General features: G+C 33.9%; 1 protein-coding gene across 1 annotated transcript in view; it reads left to right on the forward strand.

The window, feature by feature from the left end:
* The window catches only part of MAN1 (LEM domain-containing inner nuclear membrane protein MAN1), a 68,279-nt gene that overhangs the window by 36,303 nt on the left and 4,675 nt on the right, over positions 1–27,301 (forward strand). Inside the window, exons 7-11 of the mRNA XM_069837558.1 lie at positions 497–700; positions 3,517–3,655; positions 6,749–6,892; positions 12,150–12,337; positions 20,397–20,542. Coding sequence (XP_069693659.1) covers positions 497–700; positions 3,517–3,655; positions 6,749–6,892; positions 12,150–12,337; positions 20,397–20,539 — 818 coding nt within the window. The 3' untranslated portion in view covers positions 20,540–20,542. The remainder of the gene's footprint in view (positions 1–496; positions 701–3,516; positions 3,656–6,748; positions 6,893–12,149; positions 12,338–20,396; positions 20,543–27,301) is intronic.

Here is a 27,301-nt window from a genome sequence, read left to right on the forward strand (position 1 = left end):
AGAGAAAGAACTCCTAGTATAATTTTTCCTATTTATCCTTTCGTTTTGTAATTATTGCTGTCAAAATTTATAATTCAATGTTTTTTCTGAATTTTTCAACCGTAAAAATTATTATTTGGAATACAAACAGATTTAAACACAATCAATACTTAGAACTGATCTAGGGCATGGTGTCTATGTGCCTGCATAATTTCATAGAGATTGAAAAATATGTTCTGTAAAATATAGTCAGAAATATTAGAAAAAATGTTATTTGTAAATGACAGTTGAAAAGTACTACTTTCAGTCTATTGCCCATACAGACATTATAAAAACATTTTTAATAGCAACTTAGAAGTGGAATTGAACAAAATCCTGTGGCAGGATGAAAGTACATATAGTAATTGTGTTTTTCAGTGGGGGAATTCCCTAAAATTTTCACATTTTGCACCAGAGTATCCCCTTAGGTTTTATTTCATTAATCGCAATATTACTGGTAGTTTTGTCATTTTTGCAGTTATTTGCTTGGCATTTGGTATGAATTTAGTTGTACAGTGGTACATGCGACGCAGAGAACGAGACAAAGAAGAAATTTATGATTTGGTGGAAAGAATAATTGAGATCATGATGAGACACCAACAAAATTCTTGCCCTACAAAGCAACCTTACATTGTTCAGAATTATGTGAGAGACCAAATAATTCCTCCAGCACAGCGCAAAGGTAAGAACTTCATCTTAATTCTGGATTATGCTTCTCCATAATGGATCTCACTGAGTGTTACACTCATTAGAATAAATTACACGTAGCTTAGTCTTTTGTACATCCTCTAGTGGAACACCTAGCATCAAAACTTTCCTCGTCTAGTTATCTACGTGTTCAAAATTAATAAAACCAGTACTGTGTAAATCACACTTTACCATCTCAAGCTCCATCGCAGTCCTCAAGATGATGTTCTGAATAATGATAAACAGTAGAAATCTAAATGGAATTTGTAAATATATTAATTTACAGTGAAACCTCTCATTTACGGACATCGAAGGGACATAACAATCTTTCCGCATCTGGGAAGTGTCCTTTATTGGGAGAGAGGCTTCCCAATCTATAAGCAATCTGTCTCATATGTGGAGAAAAAGAGAAAGGCAGAAAAATAGAAAAGACTGGAAAATGTTGGGTTTGCAGTACTATGAATGAATGAATATATCCCTTCACGCTTTAAATAAAATTTTATGACTTTGTTTATCCATCCGCTTCCAGCTAACAAGGAGTAGCCTGCTGGGCTAGTGGTAGCCTGCGAGACCCTTGTCTTCTTTCATGTTAAGGAATTTCACCCGCTTCCAACTAATGGTATTGTCTTCTTGCATGTTAAGGAATTTCTTTAAAGTTCTCAAAAGTAAATTTTTCATTTTTGTAACACATTAGATCTTGAAATCCAAGTTCTGTCCATAGTCAGGAGGTAAAGCAAACTTTTGAACTGTCAAACAGCTGTCCATGTCTGTGCCTGAGAGTGTCTGTAAACGAAGTTGAATTTATCATTATTTCTATATTTTTCAGTTGGGGCATAAAAATTTGTCCGTATATGAGGAGTGTCCATATCTTGGGGGTGTCCGTAAGGAGAGGTTTCACTGTAAATAAAATTCTTCAATTTTTCCAATATTTTCATTTGTTTTCTTTTAGGCATCTTCCTTTTATTGTATGTGGACATATTGTTCAATTGGTATTTTATTTAAGTGGACCTTTTTACAGTGGGGACATTTTAATGAAGGACATTATTGAATATGGCCTTTTTGAGATGCTGGACATATTTATACAGGTGTATCAAAAATACTTTTACAAATTTTGGGGACGAGTTCCTCATACCAAAACAAGAAACAAAGTCCATATAAACATACGTCGGAAAATCCTTTGTTTTTTAGTTATTAATGAAAGTTTGCGTTCAACGCTGTTTGAGGTACAATCCATCAACTAAAGTTGATGTGTTGCCATGGAGACTTGTTTACATTTGTTATTTGTGTACCTTCATGCTCAGAAATGGCCGGAAAATGGAAACAAATCATTTGTGCTTCAAGCTTACTGTTTGAGACAGAACACCCGCACTTTTATGCTGATAAGTAAACTCAGTAGTGAACAGTACCTCTTCAAAGACTAACTCCTTTCCTACTGTCCACCACTGCATCTGCCATGTTTACTTATGAGCATAACTGTGAGCATGTTCTATCTCAAACAGTAAGCTTGGAACGCAAGTGATCTGTTTATATTTTCCGGCCATTTCTGAGCATGAGCGTACACAAATGACAGATGTAAACAAGTCTCCATGGCAACACATCACAATGTTGAAGATAAACTAACCACAAATGTACAGAAATGACAAAATGTAAACAAGTCTCCATGGCAACACATCACTATCTGGTTGGTTACTAACTTCAGTTGATGGATTGTACCTCGAACTGTGTTGAATGTAAACTTTCATTAATAATTAAAAAACGAAGGATTTTCGGACATATATTTATAATGGACTTAGTTTCTTGTTTTGGTGTGAGGAACCTGCCCCCAAAGTTTGTAAAAGTATTTTTGATACTCTCTGTATATGAAATGTAGACTTTCATCTAAAGCTCTAATCTACCCTAGGATATAACTTCATATGTCAACACATGGGCTACGGATTATAAATGCTATTAGCAGAATGAGGTTATGTATCTCAGCCAAATGCACTAACCTCGTCTGATCTTGTGAAAATTAAGATACTGCATGCACTGAAGCCAAATGTCTTCAGAATTAAATAAAATATGAGCATTGGTGAATAGAAAGCTGTAATATGTTCTTAACATATCATAACCTACGACATTATTTCTTGTGTTGAAAACAAATACCCTCAAAATACAAGTAAAACAGGAACACTGATCTAAGTTCTAAATCAAACCTTACCTAGCATAATCAAATCTAACCAAACTAAACCAAAGCAGTACTACTACATAATTATGTTGGTATGCAATAAGAATGCAGTGTAAATGTGTTTGTGCACCCATGTGGACAAATGTGTTTTTATATTTTATAAACTCTCTGTTACGTGATGGACATAAGTGAGAGGGTAATCGCTGAAGAAAATATAATCACAGCCTAAATCACATCTAGGATTATTTATGATCATGTTCCAGATACAGTGTTTAGCAAGATACATATAAACACAAATTATTCTTTCTTCATTGGGTTGCCAACACTGATGCATTCGTAGCAGGTTCATACTTCTAGAACTGTCGACTCTTTGCGAAATGGATATTCTGCTTTTAATTCTTTAAGGCCTTTCTTCGCCCTTTGAACTCAATAAAAACAAAATTAGAATAATGTAGAAAATATAAAAATACGGATTTCGGTTGGTATTGGCTCTTCTTAACCGAAAATTTTCAAGTTACAGAAACTGCAGTCCAACTGCTAAATAATGTGCTATTTGCTATATGTTTGTTGCTATTTGTGTTAAGAATAATACATACTTATCTATTTTAATACAGTGTTTTTTATAATGCATTGTTCTATTTCCATAGAAAAGGCAAGGTATTGGAATAGAGCTGTAGAATGGTTAAAAAAGAACGACTCTCGTGTTCGTCATGAAATGCAGAATATTTCAGGAGAATCAGTCGCAGTATGGCGTTGGCTTCCTTCTAGTGCATCACGGAACCCGAGGTGAATTAATGTTCTTATATTGCATCGTTTATCTATAACAAAAGAATTTATTACATCATACATAGTGATGTCATATAAATTAGTGAATGAAGCAGTGAGAGGAAAATTCTTGAAATGTCTGTATGTAATCAGTTCTGTGATGAATGAAATGTGTATTCCATGAAGTCTTAGTAAATGATAGCTAAACTATAACAATTTTGGCAAATAATTTTTCTTGATAATTTCAGGAATATTAATTTGAACATTCTAATGAAGTTGAACTTGTATATTGTGAGTTTCCTGTAATGAACTAATTGAGGCGTTCTCCAGAAAAGAGGCCCATAGTCAAGAAGTGGGTTTCGAAATATTTACATTATTTGAAGTTTTTATTACACTCTCAAAAGAAATATAAAGCATTTGTGTTTACAATGATAGTCTCTCTTGCTGAAAAAGCTTTCACCTATACACTTCCATGATTACTACAAGAGTCCCTTAATTTGTTAATCCAAAATATATTTTTGTGGATATGTTATAGATTCTTTTTTAGGTAGAATGAAGAATGCCAACAAATTTTTAATTAATTATCATTTAGATTAGCCACGATAAATGCTCTATAATTTTATTGCCATATGTCTGTGTATATGTTCATTACAGTTCAGAAATACAGTACAGTTAGAACAATAATAATTGAGGGGTTTGCTGGAAAAAGGGCGTATACGTCAATACGGTGAATTGAGATACAGGCAATCTAAGATTTTAAAACGCGCCTAAATAAAATGTTATATAGATAGTGAACAAAATTATACATTAAATTAAAAATCTTAGCGAGTATAAATGTTTTGTAGCATTTAGGCAATTTATATTATTAAATTTCCTTATATTTGTACCATATAAAACTTCGGTCTATACGCCCTTTATCCATATAATTATATGCTTAGGGGATTTAATGTAGATTTCAGATTTAAATTTCACATGGAATTGAAACGAAGATACATTTTATGACATTTATTATCTACTTCTAAAGTAATTTACATTATTTCAGATATACTGAGTAGGCAATAAGTACGCAAAGTAAAATCTCTGAATATAACAGTAAAAGAAAATCTCCATTTTGTGTGAATATAAATAAATAAAATTTATTCTTTGTATAATCCTGATAACAATAAGCCCAAAAATCTGAATATTGTAACAAATCTCTTTATAGAACATAAAATATTTCTGTCTGAATCTATGAGTTTCATAAGTTTGTTTACTCTTAAAGCAAGGACAATAATGAAGATAAAAAGTAGTCAAAGGAAACAACTGGACTGACTAAATTGAACTATAGGCCTATATATTTGCTTAGTCTCTACCAAGAGAAAACACACACAGTACAGTATGCGGTAACGCGCAGCACTAGCTCTACTTGTAGACTGACTGACTAAATCGCGCATGCAAGCAGCCCTGCCCTGCAGGTATGTACAGTACAATCAAAACAAAATTTCGCTACTATAATTTGCGAATTATTCACTACATTTTAAACCATTTTCCTGAAGAAGGGCTTATAGGTCTATCCGCCTTTCTTCCGGCAAGCCCCTCAATTATAAATATTTTATAGTCATCGCAAAAAATATTGATTTAAGAGATATATTTTGTAAAGAAACGTTAGTAGGGGTCAAATGTTCTTTCATTATTATTATTATTATTATTATTATTATTATTATTATTATTATTATTATTATTATTATTATCCAAACATCAGATTTTTGGTTTTGGACAGCAAATTTGCAGTTTTCTCTGAAGTATTGGTAGTAAATTTCATATTTCATTTCAAGTTTCTTTCCTGTTTTTCCCTGAAAATATTTTTGAAAAGCTCAAAAAGCATTTTAACATTTAGGTGTGATTTTTCAAAGTAATTCTTATTTGACTATTGTTGGCAATAGTGACTTTGTCAGTGTGAAATTGAACTTAAATGTGCATGCTGCAAGTCCCAAACATTTTTTGTTATTTTTAATGGCCTATTCATATGCACGCCTTTTATCCTCAAGTGACTCATTCGGTATTACTTTCTCTTGAATTACCCTTAGTCTTTCCGTAGAAATCTGAAATAACTGAATAGTCATTTCCCTGCACACACATTGACATTGTTTAATCCCTTGTTTGCTGAGACTGTACATCCAAGTATGCTCCTGCAGTACTTCTGGATCCTCTGTCACATTTCTTTGGAATTGTACCTCCCTTTTTGACATGCAACTTGATAAGAAAGCATCTTGTAATGCCTTCTCCTGCCCACTATAGAAAGTTGAATGTAAGTCATTTTGTTCTTCAGTATTAAAATCATTGAAACATTTTTTATGGGAACAAGAATTTACAGAACGAAAGGATTTACCTTCAAAGTTAACTCCTTTCGATGTTGTGTAATTTTTACCACGTCTCCGTTTCATCTTCCTATTTTCACATTCTCTCTATTTAATTTCAGATCTTCACTCTTCCTCTACTTAATTTTTTCACCATCTTCTACATCCATATTGACACAGCAGAGAGTCACAGAGATGTCACAATAAAGCGCTGTCTCACTGTATAGCTTACGCACTGAATGATCAGCCGAGAACAAGCCAAGGTTATTGCTAATTATGAGCGCGCGAGATCCACAGGTCATAAGGTGGTACCGTACGCTGAGAAATGTTGTCATATGCACAATATCAAACCTATTGACTTAAAATTTTATAGGCATAACACGTCAATAGGCTTTCCATTTACATGGTCTCCTGGAAAAGGGCCCAAAGATCTATAGGCCTTTTTTCTGGTGAACGCCTCAATTAATGTGGCATCTTTTCCACATGAATCAGAAAAATACTGTAGTAAGATTGTAGTATAATAAAGTCAAATTTTATAACAAATTTGTTATTTATTATGTGGAAATGTTATGCATTTGAGTATGAAATAAAAATCTTAAATTTGTGTTGTATTTGATAGTTTTGCTAAATGTTACAAATAATCAGTTGCAAATTATGCCCTGTTTTTTCCCCCCTTTTAATTGTTTCTGTATTTTATAACTAAAAATTATTTTCATGAATGAGTGTAAAATTGTAACAGCAAATAAAAGTCCTATCCACTTGTGTTTGATGTTTTCAGTGGTTTGTCAGAACAGACATCACCTCGTCGTAACAACAAAGTTTGGCAAGGACAGGCATTTGATACGATGACTGGAAGCCCAAACTCTCTGCCCTGTTCCCCAACACCTTGCCTCAAGATAAGACATATGTTTGACTTAGATATGTAAGTTTCCTTCAAAATTATTATTAAAGTATTTAGTTAACCCAGATATGCCTAAAATATTCTTTTTTGCAATTTTTGTGTATTTTAAAAATCACATTTAATCCAGTATATCATTGAAGTACATGTATGGTGTCGAAACATTCTTGTTGTAAATAGTTGAGCTAGAAACAGGTGTCCTTTTTAAAAGGACAATGGACAACTCTACATACATTTTGAGGAAGAATTGTATACTATGCTTATATTAAATGAAACAATGTCATTAATTTACAATTATTGTTGTTATTATTATTATTATTATTATTATTATTACTACTATTGTTATATTGTTATTTTATTATTATTACTAATATTATTCTGAAGATTTATTGTGACTACATTCATTTTATATATTTTTGTAACAGTTATATTACCGGTTGTTCTGTATGGTTGTGAGACTTGGACTCTCACTTTGAGAGTAGAACAGAGATTAAGGGTGTTTGAGAATAAGTATCTTAGGAAAATATCCAGGGCTAAGAGGGATGAAGTTACAGGAGAATGGAGAAAGTTACACAATGCAGAACTGCACGCATTGTATTCTTCACCTGACATAATTAGGAACGTTAAATCCATACGTTTGAGATGGGAAGGGCATGTAACACGTATGGGCGAATCCAGAAATGCATATAGAGTGTTAGTTGGGAGACCGGAAGGAAAAAGACCTTTGGGGAGGCCAAGGCATAGATGGGAGATAATATTAAAATGGATTTGAGGGAAGTGGGATATGATGATAGAGACTCGATTAATCTTGCACAGTATAGGGACCGATGGCGGGTTTATGTGAGGGTGGCATTGAACCTCCGAGTTTCTTAAAAGCCATTTGTAAGTAAGTATACTTGACTTACATACACAGCATTTTAGAAAATTTGAAACAAAGAATTTCCTTACAACATGATATCCTTGCAACACGATCACAAAATTAGTTCATTTTGGTGTTGTATTTAGAGAAACACTTAACATGTAGAGCTGCATTACACTTCTTACAAATCCTGGCCACTTTCTTGTGGCAAACTCGAGAAGAGGCAAAGCAACCAACCCTTCGACAATAGGTCAAATGATCAAGTTTACCTCCATTGTATTTGTGAATCTGCCATGAATTTTGTTCCGCAATTTCAATCGTACTTGCAGTTAGTGGATTAGTACCATTTTTCCCTCTAATTGATATGCGGTAAAGACTAATATTTTGGTCACTGTGATCAACACCACCCCCATGCCTTTGTTGTATGTATAAATTTTTATGGTGCTGTATAACTGAAATTCTTTTCTTCTTCTTGCAAGAAATTCTTATTACATGATGCAGAGGCTCTACTGCAACCGCAACAATATTATTATCATTCCATTTTGTAACAATAATTTACTTTCTTGTGTGACTTTTGATTCAAAGTAGCCATGGGGTTTCATTTTTGTTTTATCCTTTTTTCATGGGAGGGCACTTGGAAGTTCAGTTTTACCTTATTGTTCCAGTTACCTTTAAATTTCTCCTATGCATTTCTTCAAGCAGAGGTACGGTAGTAAAGAGATTGTCAAAAAATAAATGAAATGGAAACTATCCAACTGTTTGCTGCAAAATATTGAAAAATTTTTTTTGTATCACAGTTGGGCTGTGACCAAACGATTTATCTTCATCAAGAATGCCTGTGTTTGCTCCTTGGTAAGGGCCCAATCACACTACATTGCCATTTGAAGTAGCACCCACCCAAAACTTGTACCCATACCTGATAGATTTACCGCGGATTAACTGTTTACATTCATGCCTATCAAAGTATGGTACCATTGCCTCATCAACACTTTGGTTCTCTTGATGCAGCGCAAACCCCTCTCACTTCTCTTCAAAAAGGCTATGCTGAAATATTTCTGCTCCTGCTGTAAGCTGTGAACTAGGTAGATTATTAGGTGTTACATCACGTTCATTCCCTGAATCCTCGTCTGTTATGTCTTCAGTGGCATTTGTAGGTGATATTATAGCAATATGTCTGTATTTCGGATGAAATTTCACCCATAGCATCATTTTTAAACATAGATAGCATTTCATACAGGGAAAATCCACTAAAATTTGAAAAAGAGACATGATTTTAAAATGTATGGTGATATTCCTATTGTCCTTTTAAAAGGACACTAAGTTCTCGTCATTGTAATATCGCAATGAATAGATATCTCAAAAGTATTATGGTGTGATTTAATATTTATGTTTGTTAGGAGTCAATGGATCTGTAACAACTTATGTTTCGGATGCCATAGCTAAAGTAAACAAATCACTCTCACGTCCACACTTCAAACTCAACAATGACCAGAACTCACGTTACCACACCTAGCAAGCCTCTAATTAAGACCAATAATAGTGACACCTGTGAAAAAACAAATGTAGAGAGGGAAATTTAAAACATTGACTACTGTCTTTTAAAAGGACAACAGGCAGATCTGGGTTAATTTGCAGTATGACAAAATGTTCATGATGTTAGGAATTCTGAGTTACATCATGTCTTATTACCTCGTCAGATGTACAGAAATTTAATTTTTATCGTGGTCCCAAGTGTCTAAACAACAAAATACTAGAATGACTTAATGGACTTACTTATTTAGATTATAAGTTAGCATTTGCTCAAAAATTTAGATTTACCAGAGAACATTTTGAAATTCGATCAGTTCATTGGCATCGTTAATATAATTTTGAAATTATCATTAATACAAAAATCAACTCGAATTCCTCTTTGTAAAATAATGGCTAGATTAGTCTTGTGTTACGGGAACGAAACATGGACCCTTCAGAAGAGAGACAAAGCCAGGTTAACAGCTTGCTAGTTGAGACTCGTGCACTTAACAGCTGACTACACGAAATGGGACTGGGAGAAAATGTAGATGTGCTACAGGAACTTAATATATCACCAGTCTCGGACTGCATCTCCAGATATCAGCAGAGATGGAAAGAGGATGTCATGAGAATGGATTTGTCCAGGTTCTTTAAGGCAATAATGAAGTATTGTCCAAATTGAAAATGCTCACCAGGCCATCCCATGAAAAGATGACATGAAAATTCCTTTCTCAGTTTATAATGGTTCTTCTAGGACTAACACAGGAGGAGGAGAAGTTTGATGAGGATGATGATGATGGACTGGAATGGGCAGGCAAGTAAAAGAAAAAGAGCTGGACAGACAGGCAGAGATGGAAAAACAGACGCACTCACTCACTCACACATACACACACACACATGCATGCACAGAATCTAACAAAAATCTACATTGTCCATGACCTTGAATATTCTTTATGGGTGTGTTAATTTTTACCATTATTGACATCTCATTTTAATTGCACATAACAGTGATGGTGTGATTTTCTCATCTTTTGTTGTGCAAGCCCATGGTCCAGGTAGCACAGGGGTTTCCTCTGGTAGCATTCCAATAAGTCTCCATCTCATCTCATCTCATCTCATCTCATCTCATCTCATCTCATCTCATCTCATCTCATCGTGGATGTAGCATAGACTAGCCTCCTATGGTGCATCCTTGGGAAGCATCTGTCGGTAAATTGGTCTACACAACTGGCTTCATATGGGTGAATGACGAACAGTTAAGTACCCACCATTAATAATAAAACAAAATATTTCTTTTTGCTGCTGTTACGGATTATACTGAATGGAGAAATTGTTGGGTGATGGAATGAGAAAATGTGGAAGTATCCTGAGGAATCCTGCCTGAGCACCATGGAATCACAATTTAAACCAGTGTACAAACGAAAATGTGCTAGTTTTCTGGATAATGTGCTTTGCTGTTTGTGATTTATGGAGAAAATGTTTGTTTTCTCTGTCACTTCATCTATTCACAGTTTTCTTATTTCTCCTGTCACCATTCTTTGCTCCTCTTTCTCTTCAGCTCTTTTTTTTTTTTTTTTTTTGTCTATCTAATCTCCTATTTTCGTCTTTGTCAATATAAATAACAACTAAGGCGATATTATTTTAACTTTATTATTGCAGTAGTCTCTCACTTCAGTGTTTTAGAAGGAACAACTTCTGTTTGATTGGTGATACTTTTCTTTTTAACCAATGGTGGATCTTGACTGTTCGTCATTCACCCTTATGAAGTCAGTTGTGTAGACCAATTTACCGACAGAGTTGTTTCTGAGGGTGCACCATAGGAAGCTGGTCTGTGGAATGCCTGCAGTGAGATGAAGTGATGATGAAGATGTGTTAGGATGCCACAAGGAAAGTGAGCTCCCAGAGAAACCCCCTGTGTTCCCTGGACCATCAACTTGCCCAACACAAGTTATAAATCGGGGGTATGCCCAGGATCGAATCCTGGGCCACAGGATTATAAATCCATTGCTCTAGCCACTGAGCTGCCATGGCAGCTTGGTGGTGATATAAATCATGGAACATAATTGAAGAATTTGGTGGACGAAGGACCTATCTCATTTTTCCATCAAAATTTTTTTCTTTTTTGCAAAATGTGATAGAAGGCACCATTTAGTGTGTATATTCATGAGCTTTTTTTTTTTCTGGGATATACCTAACCTTGTTATTCTTAGTGTTGAAGAAGAGGAGCTGAACTCACTGCTTCTGTTCTCAGGGAATAGTCTTTTATATAAAAAGTTTAAAAGCATGGGATAAGCCCTTCTTTTTACCATTCTCTTCCGTTTAATATTTCTTTAAGAGATGCTGAAAGAGGATTTTATTTTGATATTGTCATAATTGTGTATGTTTATAAAGTTTCTATTAATTCTTTCCTGTGATTTAGTTAGCTTAGTGTGTAGCATTTGTTTTCTTTTTTGAGTAAGTTGAACTTATCATTTTTTTAAATTGGTTATTAATGATGCTATAGAAACTATGCAGTTGTGATTGTTGGAATTGGTGATAGCGAAATGATATTTGGCAAGGTGAGTCCGAGAATTCCCCATGGAATTACCTGACATTCACTTTAATGTTGGGAAAAACCTTGGAGAATACTCTACCAGGTATTGGCTGTTGTGAAATTCATATCATTGTCCCAGCACAATCTTGGATCATGAGTCACGCTCATTACCCTGAGACTACTTTGATGACTTTGTTCTGCTTTGGGCAGAGCAGTAGAAACAAACTACGTCGGAAAAGAGACATTTAGTGTATTTAAAATAAGGAAATTGATGTGTTTATCTGGTAGCATGTTATTTTAACTATTCCCTTTGTTTTACAAGACACCTTCGTCATATATTTTCGCGTTATATTATGACTTAAAATTATGATTATTTTCAGGGAGTATGGTGAAGAATGGCCTGTAAGGGTACAAGATGCAATATTAGAGAAGTGCGGTGAAGAAGGTGTAGTGGCTTTACACATCTCTGCTGATCGTGCCTCTCGAGAAGGGTGTGTGTATCTTAAATGTGCCTCTCAAGAAGATGCTGGAAAAGCTTATCAAGCACTTCATGGCTGGTGGTTTGACAGTAAGTATGCTATTTTCTGTATTGTGTCTCATGGTCAGTAATATAATCGGTAAAACCTAAGAACACACTTATCCTCAGACAGTTCAGCAGACATAATTATTTATTCAATGTTAACACAATGTCCACTAAATTGTTTTTAAAAGTTGCTGCTATGCAATCTTGACATTGTAGCGGTCGTCGTCGCCCTCGGCTGCCAGCTCCGTCGTATATGGAAAGTATCTCAAGGATGGCACGTCGATGTCAATAATTAACTACGTACACTGATTAATTTGGGCGCCAGCCTCCTCGAGATTACTCCGGTAGAGGTATGAGATTCCCAGGTCAGCTGCAAAAACGGTCGGGACATGGGGTTTGGGAGACATGCTCGTAGATTGAAATGACATAGGCGCACACCAGAAGTTGTTGGTAAGAACTATGAAAACGTTTATTATTATTAAGTGTTCGTTTCAGATTAGCAGAAATGCGCGTCCAAGTGTATAATATCTCGCTCTCACTTCCCGCAAGTTGGTAGACTAATTTCTGAGCTCACGTAATTATATATTTTGTACTATAAAACACCAGTAATATAACGGAGAGTTGATAACTTGATGACAATTTATTCCGAATGTAATAATAATGATGAGAAAAGAATTCAGGCTTATAATAATGATACAACACACGACTTCTTACTACACCCACTAAAAAATTCTAAGTCCGTAAATTGTTATACTTCCGAGTTAGGTTTGCCAAGAATATGTGGAGTGCGACCTCTCCGAACACTGTCTATCTGCCTTCTGTCTATCTGCCAAATCTATCCTGTACTTTCAACCACCAAACATACAAATTCGCCCTCCTATCTATATATCATGTGTCTCTATCAAGAATCCTGATTGGCCATGATTACACTTACGTCACTTAAGACGCGTTCTTCAAAAATTGTTCGTTAACTAGAACATCCCCTTACTTCCGGCGTCCTGACAATTCTCTGACATATACCAGATCATCTCTTTTGGAACCTGGCTTGGCGTCATCTTACTGACCACCCGCAGGCAAAGTCCATACATTCCCTCATCAGTCAACTCCACGCCTGGACACATGTTTCCTGTCCGCGTAGCTTCGCTTCAACCTTCCTGTCCACCTGTTACTTCCGTCTCACATTCTGAAACTTACTTACACGCCCCATACTTACTATCCATATGAGAATATTAACACGAAATATTAATCTAATGAAAATCTCCTTATCCTATACGAGGAACCATCTCAACATTTCATAATTGTGTAAGGTATACAGCAAGTCATATATTGGATTATTTTTACACTTCTGAAAAGAAGAAAAAGATAAGGAAAAGGAATGAGATCTTGAATTTCATTATTTTTAAGAGTAATAAAAATTCTTTGTATGGCTTTGTTTAGAAGGAAAGATGCATGTCATAGCTTTATGACTAGAGGTGCGGCCTTGTAGGATACTGGTCCAGTAATTTTGGTAGAATACGTAAAATCGGGTACTCTATGGTAGAAATGGTCTTACAATTTGTGGTATTGGTCAGAAAAGAAACTTGAATGCATGTATAGGAGTCGAAGTTTTTTTTTTTTTTAATTAAGGGTTAAAAAGTCATATAACAACCAACGAAATGTCTTTGTAGGATACTCAAATAGGGCTGTAAGCTTGTTATTAGTGTTATAATTGATGGGAATGGTAATTATGACGTATGTGTATGCTGTGGTATATGTGTTTAGCTATAGGTTCCAGATGTGTGGAAGAAACTTTTGTTACTTATAAAATCACAGACATTTTTCTATATCAGTATTTCCTTATTATAAATAGATATTTCTGGACTGCGATGTTTCTGGAACTCGTAAATATCCAGAAATTACCTGAGTGATTGTATGTTGAGTTCCTATAGGAAAAGCTTATTATAGCTGAAATTATACAAATGAATAGTAATATGAAATCAAACAATATGGTCAATTTTCATACAGTGTTCATAATTTAATTGTAAAATACCATTAAAGTTACAAAATGGTTAAAAACAGTTACTTGAATGCTTAACATGGTGCAGTTGATCTTGAGTTATGTGTATTTTGAGGCTAGTGCTGCCCCATCTTCAGTAACGATTTTTGGGAGGAGTTCATTGACACGGTCTTGAACAGATATTGCGTCATCATAATTGACATGCAGCTGATTGGACTATATGGGTCAGTCAGCAGCAGTGGTGGCACCAGAACTTTCAAATTGGGGGGCACTAGGTTGGACACACCAAAAAATAGGAAGGTCAATGTAAGTGAAAAAATGCACATTACCTATAAATAAATATTCATAAGAAGACATAATGGTTTCAGTCATATTGTATTATTATACTGCATGACCAAGTGACCTATACTATTGTGTATATTGGCTCATTCCACGAAAATGCGACATTTTCACGAAAAATAAAAATCTCACGAATCTCTGCTTGTTATATGTCATTTTTTTCGTTATGATCAGAATTTTTTGAATCTGATAACACTCATTGTGTAACAACACGTATGTGGGAGAAAAAACGCCAAGAAGTCTGTGGTTTAAGAGCGCAAAATTATCTACTAGAAATCACATATTTGAATGCACATTTAAGACAAATAAATCATTACTTCGGTATGTTAAATGCAATTAATAATGAAGTGCGGACCTTTGTTAATAATTACAATGCATAGAAACTGTAATACAATGATTATTTCGTGCTTGATTGCAATTATTATAAAGAAATGTTGAGAGTTCGTGTGTCATGCTCAAATGGACATTTGTTTATATTTCTTCAAAACCATTTCATTTTTTCATGTTTCATAAATGTAAAAGTGAGACACATCACATAACAATCAACTTCTTATATGGACAACATTTTGATTTATGTACGTATTCTACAAGAAAAACACGTGACACACGTAACACAATGACTGTGACACACGAACAAAAATGTTATGTTCGTGTATCACTAAGGTTTATCTTAAAATCCAGTTACAATTTTTGTTGTTATTAGAAGTCTTTACGTCTAAACATAATTAGTAGTGGAATTTCAAATACTTATTGTTGATTTAGATAATTGTGTGTGCGTGCACATGCACCTGTGCGTTTTTTTTCAATGTACATAAACTGTAGGTTAAACACTCTTGAAAATATGTGTTCCATAACTGTTGTAAGGGGGAAAGGAACTGGCCACGTTATCCCATTATCTCCTGGCCTAGTTGCCTCATAAGTGGTGCCTTCTTGGTATCACTTGTGAGGTTCACACATGTCTTTGGACAGACTAAACAACAGCTGTTGTAAAAATATAGTGTGTAGGCCTAAAATTAGCATAAGACAATTTATGCCTAAAGTTCTATAAAATATTTTTTTTTTTTAATTCCTTGAATTAAAAACCTACAAAAATTGGTTTATGTTAATTTATTTCATATAAAAAGCAAGCTTATGCAGTACATTTATATCGTAAATAGGTAGCCACCATACCAGGCCTATGTATAAATAAATTGGTGTAATTATTTGCACATTATGTAAATGGTACTAAATTTCTGATATTAATTTAAAATCGTTGTATTTAATGACATTAATTAACTTAACCTAGGTATCATTCAGCAATTCTAAAAGTTAGGCTTTTTTAAATCTATATGAGTTCTTCTATTGATATAAATATTAATACATTTTGAACATTTTTTGATAGTATTTTCAAGAATTTAAGTTGGGCTGATTACTTGGTTGGGTTTTTTCCGAGATTTTCTCCAACCATAAGGCGAATGTCAGGTAATCTATGACGAATTCTCGACCTCATCTCGCCAAATACCATTTCGCTATCACCAATCCCATTGACACTAAATAACCTAGTGGTTGATACAGTGTCATTAAATGACCATTTAAAAAAAAGACGTCAAATATAGGCTACACGTGAAGTTACAAAATCTTGTGGTGGCGACGAATTTAAAGTGTCTGTGATGTCTAAGGAAGGGAAGAACTACAAATGGCTGACATATTGGTATATTTATCACATGACATTACACAGAAAATATCACCACATATGATTGTAAACAACCGTGGATATTTTAAATTTAAAAGTGTATTTTCGTGAAATCTAGTGTTGTTTTGTATAATAAGGACTGTAGGCATAGTGTATAAGTCTTTCACAAGAAGTGATGTATTTATAGTGCATTTAAAACAATTAGTAGGTAACCAACATGACAGAAATGTTCGTGTGTCACGTTCGTGTGTCACAACAGATTTGCAATATTTTATTTCTTAATGGCACTGTTAATTTTTTTTAAAGTTCGTGATTTAGCAGTTACATGTACTACACAAGTGTCTTAATTGTTTGGAAAACAGCTGAATGCATTTATGTCATTTGACACAATAATATGAACATTTTCCATTTTGGTAATAAATCTAGTGGCAAGAAAATGTTCGTGTGTCATACCATACCATACTTCATATTTTTTGTATTATTAATTATTCCTTTTCATTAAGAATTTGTGTTTATGTTTAGGAATGCTTATGTTAAAAGACAGTAATGTCTTTTTCATGATTTACTAAGTATTTAATTAAATATCCTGTGAAGATCATAGTTAGGTACTTAAAAAATGTTACATGTGTCACTATGGAATGACCCTATTACTGTTTTTGTAACATTGGAGGCTTTGGATCAAATAAATATACTGGAGTATGTATATGTTCCTCATTATATTAGTGTGCAGGTTTTAGGAATACTTCGCTGTTGGAAGTTAGTACTAGAGTAGTTCTGCCCGATCTGGCTGACTGCTTAAAAATAGCTCTGTTAGATACATTTAGCAATTATATTTAATTTTGAAACGTGATGTATATACTTATTGTTTTAACTCTCATCTTCTATTCTTGCTTTTATATATTTTTTGCTGTTAGAAAGTTCTGATGTAAACAAAAGCATGTGGCTGTTATACCTATGATTGACTTCTAGTTGAAACACTCACACGACACAGGAAAATATAGTTCTGTATCTGAGAACCATAATCTTGTATTTATTTTAAAAGAAAATTCGAATTTAGCTCGTAAATACAATAAAACATGTAACTTGACTCATATGTATAACCTTATGTAAAAGAATTAATGTAACAATTAGATTTTTTATTTACTATGAAAGCAGATGAATACAAAGAATACTATCAAGGTAATCTGTTTTTTTAATAAGGTGGAGTCATTTGACTTTCATCTTGTTGTCCATGTAAGCAAGTGTTCTGACTTCTGCATTTTCAATGTGTGTGTTTAAACATAAGAGAGAAGTAACACCATTGTCCAACAGCAGGTGGTCTTATACATAATTTTAAAATAATTTAATTAATTGGAAAGTACTGCTTCCTGAGCAAACGAATGCATAGTGGTGACGTTAGGCCTACTTTGATAACTAATGGGAAGTTTTGAACATGGAATGGAATGTACAGCACTGGGTAGGATCACATACTAAGAAGCAGTGGCATGACGCTGCGACCAATCAGGCCTTATTTGAATCATGTGCTGTTGTTTACTGTAGGATTTTTCTAACGAAAATATTATAGTAGAGGATCCAAGTTCCTCATAAGTTACAAAAGTTTAATAAAATTGGGCAAATCGTAAAACAGCAAACACTAAGCTCCGCCCATGACCCCTTTCCACTTTTCCCCTACAAGCTCACCACACACTCTAGCGGGAAAGAGTGGAAATAGGGGGTTTAGGGTGGGGGTGACATCTAGTGGAGGAAAGTGGAACAAAAAGAGTGAATGCGGCATCTATGAAGCAAAAAAGGAACTTCGTCCTGTCTCTCTCTCTCTCTCTCTCCCTCTCTCTCCCTCTCCCTCTCCAGCCTCTTCTTCTCTCTTCCTTGCTTGATGTCTCTCTTTTTTTTTTTATGACTTTGCAGAGGGTAGGATTTGATCCGTGTATGTTCCTAATGAAACACACGCATGCACGCTTTTTGGTCACGCTTTAGACCTCTCGGCTACCGAGGCGAGTTGGTGTAGAAGGGAAAATGAATCTATTTATGTTCGAGACAATGACCGAATAGTGTGGGTAGAAAGTGGCGAGCTTGTGAACTTAGCTGGGTAGGGGTTGACTGCGGGGGTGGCATAAGTGTTAACGCACGTTAACGAGTGTTAGTGTGTTAGTTCGAGGAAAAAACTTTTATATGAAACGTAAATATGAAATACGTGCAAGGTGGTAGGCAGTGAGCCATCAGTGTTGTTTTATTCAAAGTATGTGTTAGTTCGAGATCCAAACGTTGTCTAATGCACATCAAGGGCATCCCACATCAATTTGGTTTTGTTGTGTTGTGTTGTAAAATATGAAATACATGCGAGGCGGTAGGCAGTGATCCATTGAAGCGGGGCAGATAGTAGAGAGAGACAGTAGAGAGAGAGAGAGCAGGCGAGCGAGGTGCCAAGTGGTGAGGGTGGGGACAACTTCCCCTATTGGCGTTCGCTGTTTCACGATTTATCCATAAAATTCCCTTATTATCGCTGCTTATAGATTCATCATAGCCTCTTTCAGTTGTACCTTGTAATGTTGTGTATTTAAAGCTTTAACTATTAGTGCCAAATATTGTTTATTTTCTTTCACTTGATCTGCATGTCACTAATTATGATGGATACTAAAGCTTCCCCTCCCATTTCTTATACGGCTTTGAATGATTCCCATGATACCTGGGCAGTTTTGTGTGTCTGGGCTGTTGTCATGTTTCCAGAAAACTGAATCCTTTTCCAGAGCTTTTTCTTCAAGTATTATACCATGTTCGGCTGAGTGTAGGGACAAGTGTGCTGTTGAATAAAAAAAATCTGTATGGAAAGCAAAACACGCAATCTTTTTTTCCATACTAGTATGCTATTATTCTAACCAAGGGAATATTCCATACCAATCGACTTGACAGTTTCTTTTCAGCTTTCCAAACAGTGTCTGTAGAAAAAGATGTTTTAGTGTTGAAATATCTGAAATCATAATACATTGTGTTTTTTGCTGCATTATATCACATTCGGAGTCTCCATCTGAACATGTATCAGCTGGTATATCTATTGAAACTGATCATTAGAGCCCGAAAGTTCAGGCATATATTTTGGCTAAAATAGGCAAATAGGCACTTCACATTCAGGAAGTAGGCAGTAAAATAATATAAAATATACATTTAAAAATTTCGAAAATATACAGTAAAATCATCAAAATAGTACATAATTAAATATGGATTATTTAATAAAACTACATATCACAGTTCGGTACTTTTACTTTTCTTGGTTACATGCCACAACAAGATGTTTTTTCAATCATATAAATCACCTTCAACCACGTAAAAATTAAATGTTTCAAATAAATTTTTTACAGTATGCAAAAATAAGGGAGAAAAAGGCTTGAAGAGAGGGGAAATATGGGAGTCGGGAGACTTAAAAATTAGGGCTAAATATGGGAGATCCTGGGAAATACAGGAGGGTTGGCTACCCTAGTTGCAATGTCAATACTGCATTCTGATTCGAGATGAGTCCCTGTTTTCCTTTTTGCAAGCTGCTCAATTATTTGCACTTTTTTCGATAATCAGCAAACACATTTTCTTTTGACACTCATAGAAGATGTTTTGCATAGAAGTTACACAGTATGACCACTGGAATAGTAGGACAGGGACTGATTGGTGCACGGGTTTGATATGAATTGTGCAGAAGTTCTTGGGATCTTTTCTTTGAAAGCAAGTAGTGACTATATTACAAGTTGGTAAAACACTCACAAGTAACTGCTCCTATTGTCAGTAGCAGCAGTATTGTGTAAGGGTAAAGGCTTGTAATAACACACCCTAGAAAAATACGTACTAATGTAAGGTACTGTACAATACTGTACAGAAAAAGATAGCGAAAGAAATAAAATCGAATAATTCACTGATCGGTTAATAGGGTGATGGATAATAATCAGGTTCTACTGTATTTCGAAAAAAAAAGAAAACTGCTTGGGGTATTCGAGAAAATATGGTATGTAACCATGAAATTGTTATCCATACCCTTCTGTCTTCATTCTTTATTGTCCATTTCATAGTTTATTTCTATAGAACTAAGTCTCACTAATTGACTTAACTGTTTACAGGCAATTTGGTAACTGTAAAGTATCTACGCCTGGAGCGCTATCATGAACGGTTCCCAGAAGCTCAAGATGCCCGTGTCCCTCTACACCCGTCCAATAATGAGAAACTCAGCTTGCAGTGGCAGAATCCTGCGGAAAACAATTGAAATGTATGTTTTTTCTGCTTCTTATATTGAATTTTGGCTGACTCAATGTGGACTTTACTGCAGTTACAGTTGTTGGACTATGCTTTTTCAAGCACTGTGGAACTATTACGTTGATATCTTTGAATTGTTAAATATTTAGGTGCTCTTTTTATACAGACGTGGACAAATTATTAGCAAAATTGAAGATTTTTATTATATATTTTTACAAAATATGATTTTCAATTTGGACTACAGTTGACATTTTTGTGTATTTCCAAATAATTAGCCAAATTGAAGATTTGTATTGTATATTTTTCAAAATTTAACTCCTCAATTTGGACTACATTGGATATTTTTGCATATTGACAAATTATTAGCAAAACTGAAAGTTTTTATTGTATATTTTTACAAAATTCGATTCTTCAATTTGGACTACAGTTGACATTTTGGATATTTCCAAATTATTAGCAAAACTGAAGATTTTTGTTTTATATTTTTACAAAATTTGACTCTTCAATGCAGTTGACATTTTTGCTAATTTACAAATTATTAGCAAAATTGAAGATTTTTATTATATATATTTTTACAAAACTTGACTCTTCAATTTAAACTACAGTTGACATTTTTGCATATTTCTGTCTACTGTAATGATGGAAATATGCAAAATTGTCAACTGTAGTTTAAATTGAAAAGTCAAATTTTGTAAACAGAATTATCATAAAAATCGTCAATTTTGTTAACAATTTGTCCACGTCTGTATTATACCCTTTTAGTGAGTTTAGATTATAAAAGTGCAATTATATATTTTCTTGTATTAAATTTATAGCAGTTGAAACATTAAGGGCCGATTGTATAAACCATTTAATCTTAGATCAGAGGTTAAATTGATCCTTGTTCTAGCTGAACTTGGAATTTTGTGGTGTATAAAGTCTAATCTGAGATTAATTTGTCTCAAACTAAAGTCAACTTTGACTGAAGAAATTTCTCCGATTAAGTTAGATGATCCATGTTTAGTTGTTTCTTTTCTGTTTGAAATATACGAGTGGCAGACTGTGCAAATAGAATAACCATTGTTATTAATATTAATAGATATGGTAGTTACACTTATATATATATATATATATTTTTTTTTTCAATTTCTTGCCTTAATACACAAACAATCTTATATTTTATAAGGCTCTATCGTGTTCAGCAGCATCAAATAACATAACCTATAATTATATTATGTTTATAACAACCATTAATTATTAATGGATGTGATAGGTACATTCATAAATTTTCAATTTGTCATTTTATAAAGCTTTATTATGTTTAGCAGTATCAAACACCATAACATGATGACAATTTGGAGAACAGTCAACCTTCTTCTTATTGTCCGCCATTATTTACATTGCACAAATAAACCAGTGTCTCCAACAGTGTGTACAGAAAGTGGCAAAAAAGTAGTTGTAAAGTCGCTAGATTTCTCATTAATCAACAAAGAAAGATTAAATTTTGTCACTATGGGGTGCTAAAAAGTTCACTAAACCCCTATTTAAGCAATACAAAAGTTAAAAGAAATTGTTATTGAAAAAGAGTTAAAGTCGCTAGATTGGCAACACTGAACAAACTTGTACGACATGGTCCGCGCATCACATATTTCACCTGTTTATGCGATGTTGCCAAATCCTTTTCACGTGAACTTAGATTGCATTTGAACCAAGGTAATTTGATCGCAGAAAAGTTTTATACAATAGAAGAAGTGTCTGAACTCGGTTCACTTTTCGATCTTCAATCAAAGTTGATCTTTAGTCAGGGAGTTTTATACAATTGGGCCTAAAAGTAATAATTTTTAGTATAATTTTGTGAACTTTATGCAATTGTAGCTATTTACCTGCATTTTAATATATACATGTTACAGTCAGTGTCCCAGCACAAAGTATCCTCGCCTTTAATTATATCGTCAATTTTTCTCAGCGTTTGTTCATTTGGTAACATGTAACTTCCTTACTCCGATAATGTATACCATTTGTTTCGATTTTGAGACTATTTAACATGGAATATTGGTGGTATATTTTCAAAGGACTGTATTAGAATAACATCATTTTGCAGGAAAGTACATAATGTTTTCTATAACAATTACAGTAGGAGAGGAAGATTTGAAATGTCAAACTCTTCTGTTACTGGGAATGATAGGTATATGTTCATGCTGTGAATTTGTCATTTTTGCTTAATTATATAGAGTGGAAACCTGCAGATTGAAAGGGACGATAGGGTAAATTTACATAAATAGAAAATCTATATTACGTTTTGTGATTAAATGCATGGTTAATTAGAAAATTAAGTTGGAAGTTTCAGCAGTCTGGCAACATCACCGCTAACACACCCCTCTCCCTTTCCATAATACAGATGTAAGAGATCAACAAACTCAGGTCTGTTTCCTAGGTCAGGCATGTTAAAGTGAGCCATATATCGCATTTGCCATAGCCATGATTCGTCTTTTCTACAGTGGCCAGATGATTGACAGGTCAGCTGAGAGTTCGATTGCTCAAAGTTAGGTTGCTAGTCTCTTGTCATAGTAAACATACTAAAAGCATAGGTTGTATTTTTTTGTATTTGTTTTGCTATTGATTGAGTTTACTTTTTTTTAAGGTGTATCATTATTGTAATGTTATAATAAAGTTTTCTGCTGGAAGAAAAAGTACAATCTTGATAATTTGTGAATACCGAAAGATTTTTTAAGTACAATTACGTGTTGTATAATACTTACTTACGAACAAGTAGACATTTTCTTGTGCAGTATTTGAAGTGTAAGACAATTCAATTTCATTTATTTAAAAAAATCGCATGGCAAGAATTTGAGGAAGAAGCGAGAAAGCTTGGTTTGGAAATAAATGAAAGAAAAACCAAGTATATGAAAACATCCAGAAGAGAGGTACAGAAGCAGGACAATGTGGTCTTTCATCACCATAATTTTGAAAATTGTACAAGTTTTAAATATTTAGGTACAATGATTACAAACAATAATGATATATATCCTCAGAAGTAAAGACAAGAATAATGGCCGGTAATAGGTGCCTGTTTGGGCTTGGAAAACTTTTTAAACTCTGTTCATTATCCAGATTTGCAAAGAAAATAATTTATAAAACTATTCTAAGACCAGTGGTTACATATGCAAGCGAAGCTTGGGTTTTAACAATAAATAATGAAAATATGCTAGCAGTTTGGGAAAGAGAAGTCCTGAGAAAGATATATGGTCTCCATTTTGAAAATGGTCAGTTTAGAAGTAGAACAAATAAAGAACTAATGGAACTGTATGGAGAACCGAGTATAGTTTCCTTCATTAAGAAAGGCAGACTTAGATGGTTGGGACATCTTGAACGTATGCTAGAAGGCCGATTACCTAAACGGGCATTATATGGACACCCAGGAGGATTAAGGAAGAGAGGAAGACCAAGGCTGAGGTGGCTTCAGGATGTGGAGGATGATCTGCGGAGAGTTGGATGCAAGAGATGAAGACAACAGGCTCAAGATAGAGATGAATGGTTTCTACTGATTAAGGAAGCCCAGGCCCTTCATGGGCTGTAGTGCTAATAATGAATGAATTAAAAAATCGCATGTTTATAAACCTGTTTTCCATACTTCAAAATATTAAAAATAGGAATAGTTTAGAATGTATTATTCATTATGTGAAGGGGAAAATGAATATAATTTTATGTAATTAAGTAATTAAATAATTTTCAGTAAGCATGTTTAATATTATAGTTTCGGAGTAAACTATTTTTGAGCTCTGATTGTATGTATAGTATCACTTTAACATTTAATGTAAGAACATTGTAACATTTTGTAAGGATTCCAAGGTTGTAGTTCGTAGTAAATTCTTTTTATAGGAGGCAGCTGCTACAATTGCCATGTAAGCCACAACCCTCTTGTAGTCACGAGTGACCTTGACAAGACTGCCCTTGATGAACATCTCCCTCACTGGCAGTGTTGCAACCTGTTCACATCTTTCATTGGCTTAGAATTAGTGGTTTTTAAATTGAATTCACACAAAAACCATCCACGCTGTGGAAATACGCCAGAGGAATAAACGATTCTTTACTAAATTTTCTATCGATATGGACAAAAATTACGATCCTACTTGCAGTAGTTACCGAATAAGGTGTTGAACATTTTTTTCTGAGAATTACGAACTTTCCACCAAGATGGTATTACACTTTTTTGTTACATACAACATGAGCTATTTACTCTGAAAAGCTGTAGGATTTTTCACTTCCACCCTGTTTGTGTGTGTGTGTGTGTGTGTGTGTGTATATATGTGTATGTATATATTTTGAGTAAAACACTTTGCACATAAATAATGGGATGAAAAATACTTGTGTAATCCTATCCTAAGTACAATCTTCTTTTCAACCATTTCTGCATGTGTTCGTGAATGCTTGCTTTCTACAATAGTGCAGTCAAAATGTTATTAAGATGTGTTGACACCACTTATTTCCATTTCAAACTATATTTTAATTTTCTGTAGCACACCAGGAATTGAAAAAAAGCAAACAACGTTGAATAGTTTATCTATTAGCTAAATATAAAACCTTGTGAATAGATAGTCCATTTTCCCCTTGTTTTCCATCTATTAGCTAAATATAAAACCTTGTGAATAGATAGTCCATTTTCCCCTTGTTTTCCAAATTTTCTCATTATTTTGATTGTGTTTAGATTTAAATTACACTGCACATGAGGAATTTTAAGTATATTTGATTTAAATTTTTGCCAAGTTTTGCATGAAATATGAATTATAAGAAGATTTCTTTCACCTACAGCAGATACATATTAAGATCGCAATGCAATGACAGTAAAACAGTAAAAATATGAAACACAAATCTCTTTCTGTATGAAAGAAGCTTTGTGCACTTTAATGATAACTTTAAGGATACTATACATCTTAAAATTTTGGAAGTAAACCTTTGCAGAATATAAAAACAGTCCATCCTCTCCCCCAGTAGCTGCTACTTGGCTTCACATCACTTAATATTTGAGGAGAAAAATTCGCTCCGGCGCCAGGGATCGAACCCAGGTCCTTGGTTCTACGTACCAAGCGCTCTGACCACTGAGCTACGCCGAATTCAATCCACAGCACTGGACCGAACTCTCCTCCTACCATGTTTCCCTTTTGTGGCCTAACTCTTAAGTTGGGCATATATGTTGACATTTATATTTCAAGTCAACTGCTATTATATTATTATTATTATTATTATTATTATTATTATTATAATTATTATTACTATTATTATTATTATTATTACCATCATCATCATCATCATCCTTCACGAATTAGGCCTCTGTAGACCTGTTTCGGCCCCATCTAGCAGTCTTCTTAAAGGTCTTCCTGGTCGACGATGTCCTCTAGGTTTATACTGCATCATAATTTTTGGGATTCTTGAATTTTCCATTCTTCTTACATGATCTAGCCAATTGAATTTGTATCTGCTGATTTTTTCTTCTACTGACTCTACTTCTAATTGTTCTAAAATTTCTTCATTCCTTTTTCGGTCTAAAAGAGTATATCCTGCTGTCCTCCTCAAAAATTTCATTTCCGTTGCTTTGATCCTGTTCACGTCTTTTTTCTTTAATGACCAAATCTCGCTTCCGTATAAAAGGGTGGGTAATGCTAGTGTATTATATATTTTTATTCTTGTAGATTTTTGTACTAATTTAGCTTTTAATGCATTGTTTATTATTCCTAGAATTTGTGTAAATTTGGTAATTTTCTTGTTCACATCTTTTTCATTTTGATAAGATATTTCACAACCCAGATAATTGAAATTTTGCACTTGTTCGAGGCATTGGTTATTGTGTATTATCTTACTTCTGACTGGGTGTTGTCCTAAAAATGCCATTACTTTTGATTTTTGTGCTGAAATTTCCATCCCAAAATCTTTTAATATTTTATTTAATGTATACAATCCTCTTTGTAAATTATCCTCTGAATTGGAAATTATGACTTGATCATCGGCATAGAGTAAGATATTTAATGTTAGAGCACTGGTTATTTTGATTCCTGATGTGTAGATTTGGTTCCATTTTAAAATAATTTCATTTATATAAATATTAAATAAAGTTGGTGATAGTGGACAACATTGTCGAACTCCATTATTAACTAATTTTCTTTCAGATATACAGTTATTTATTTTGACACTTATTTTGCTGTCTGTGTAGATTTCTATTATATTTTGCAATAGCAAATTTGGAATATTTTTTTCTTGTAATATGTCAAATAAAAGGTCTCTTCGGACTTTATCAAAAGCTTTCACAAAATCAATAAAAGCTATATGGGTTTCTAAATTAAATTCTCTTCTTTTTTCTAACAATAGTTTCATACTAAATAATGGATCTACACATGATCTTCCTTTTCTAAAGCCATTTTGACACTCCAGAAGGAAAGTTTCAGCATGTTTTTTTAATTTTTAATTTAAAATCCTACTAAATATCTTATAACATGTGTTGAGGATACTAATCCCTCTATAGTTTTCAACATTCTGTTTATCTCCTGTTTTATATATGGGAATAATTACACTATTTTTCCATTCTTCCGGTAAAGTGGCAGTCAGATATATTCTGTTTAGAAATCTTAGTAATCTTTCTTGAAATAGATCTCCTGCATATTTATACAATTCTGAATTTAGGTTATCTTCTCCAGGTGATTTACTATTTTTCGTCTTCTTTAATGCTTCTTGTAGTTCTTCTTTGGTAATGCATTGTTCATCTGGGTTTTTTGTGTCCCAGAATTTTGAATCAAAAGTAGGA

Source organism: Periplaneta americana, chromosome 10 (genome assembly GCF_040183065.1).
Source record: "Periplaneta americana isolate PAMFEO1 chromosome 10, P.americana_PAMFEO1_priV1, whole genome shotgun sequence".
Classification (NCBI taxonomy): Eukaryota; Metazoa; Arthropoda; class Insecta; order Blattodea; family Blattidae; genus Periplaneta; species Periplaneta americana.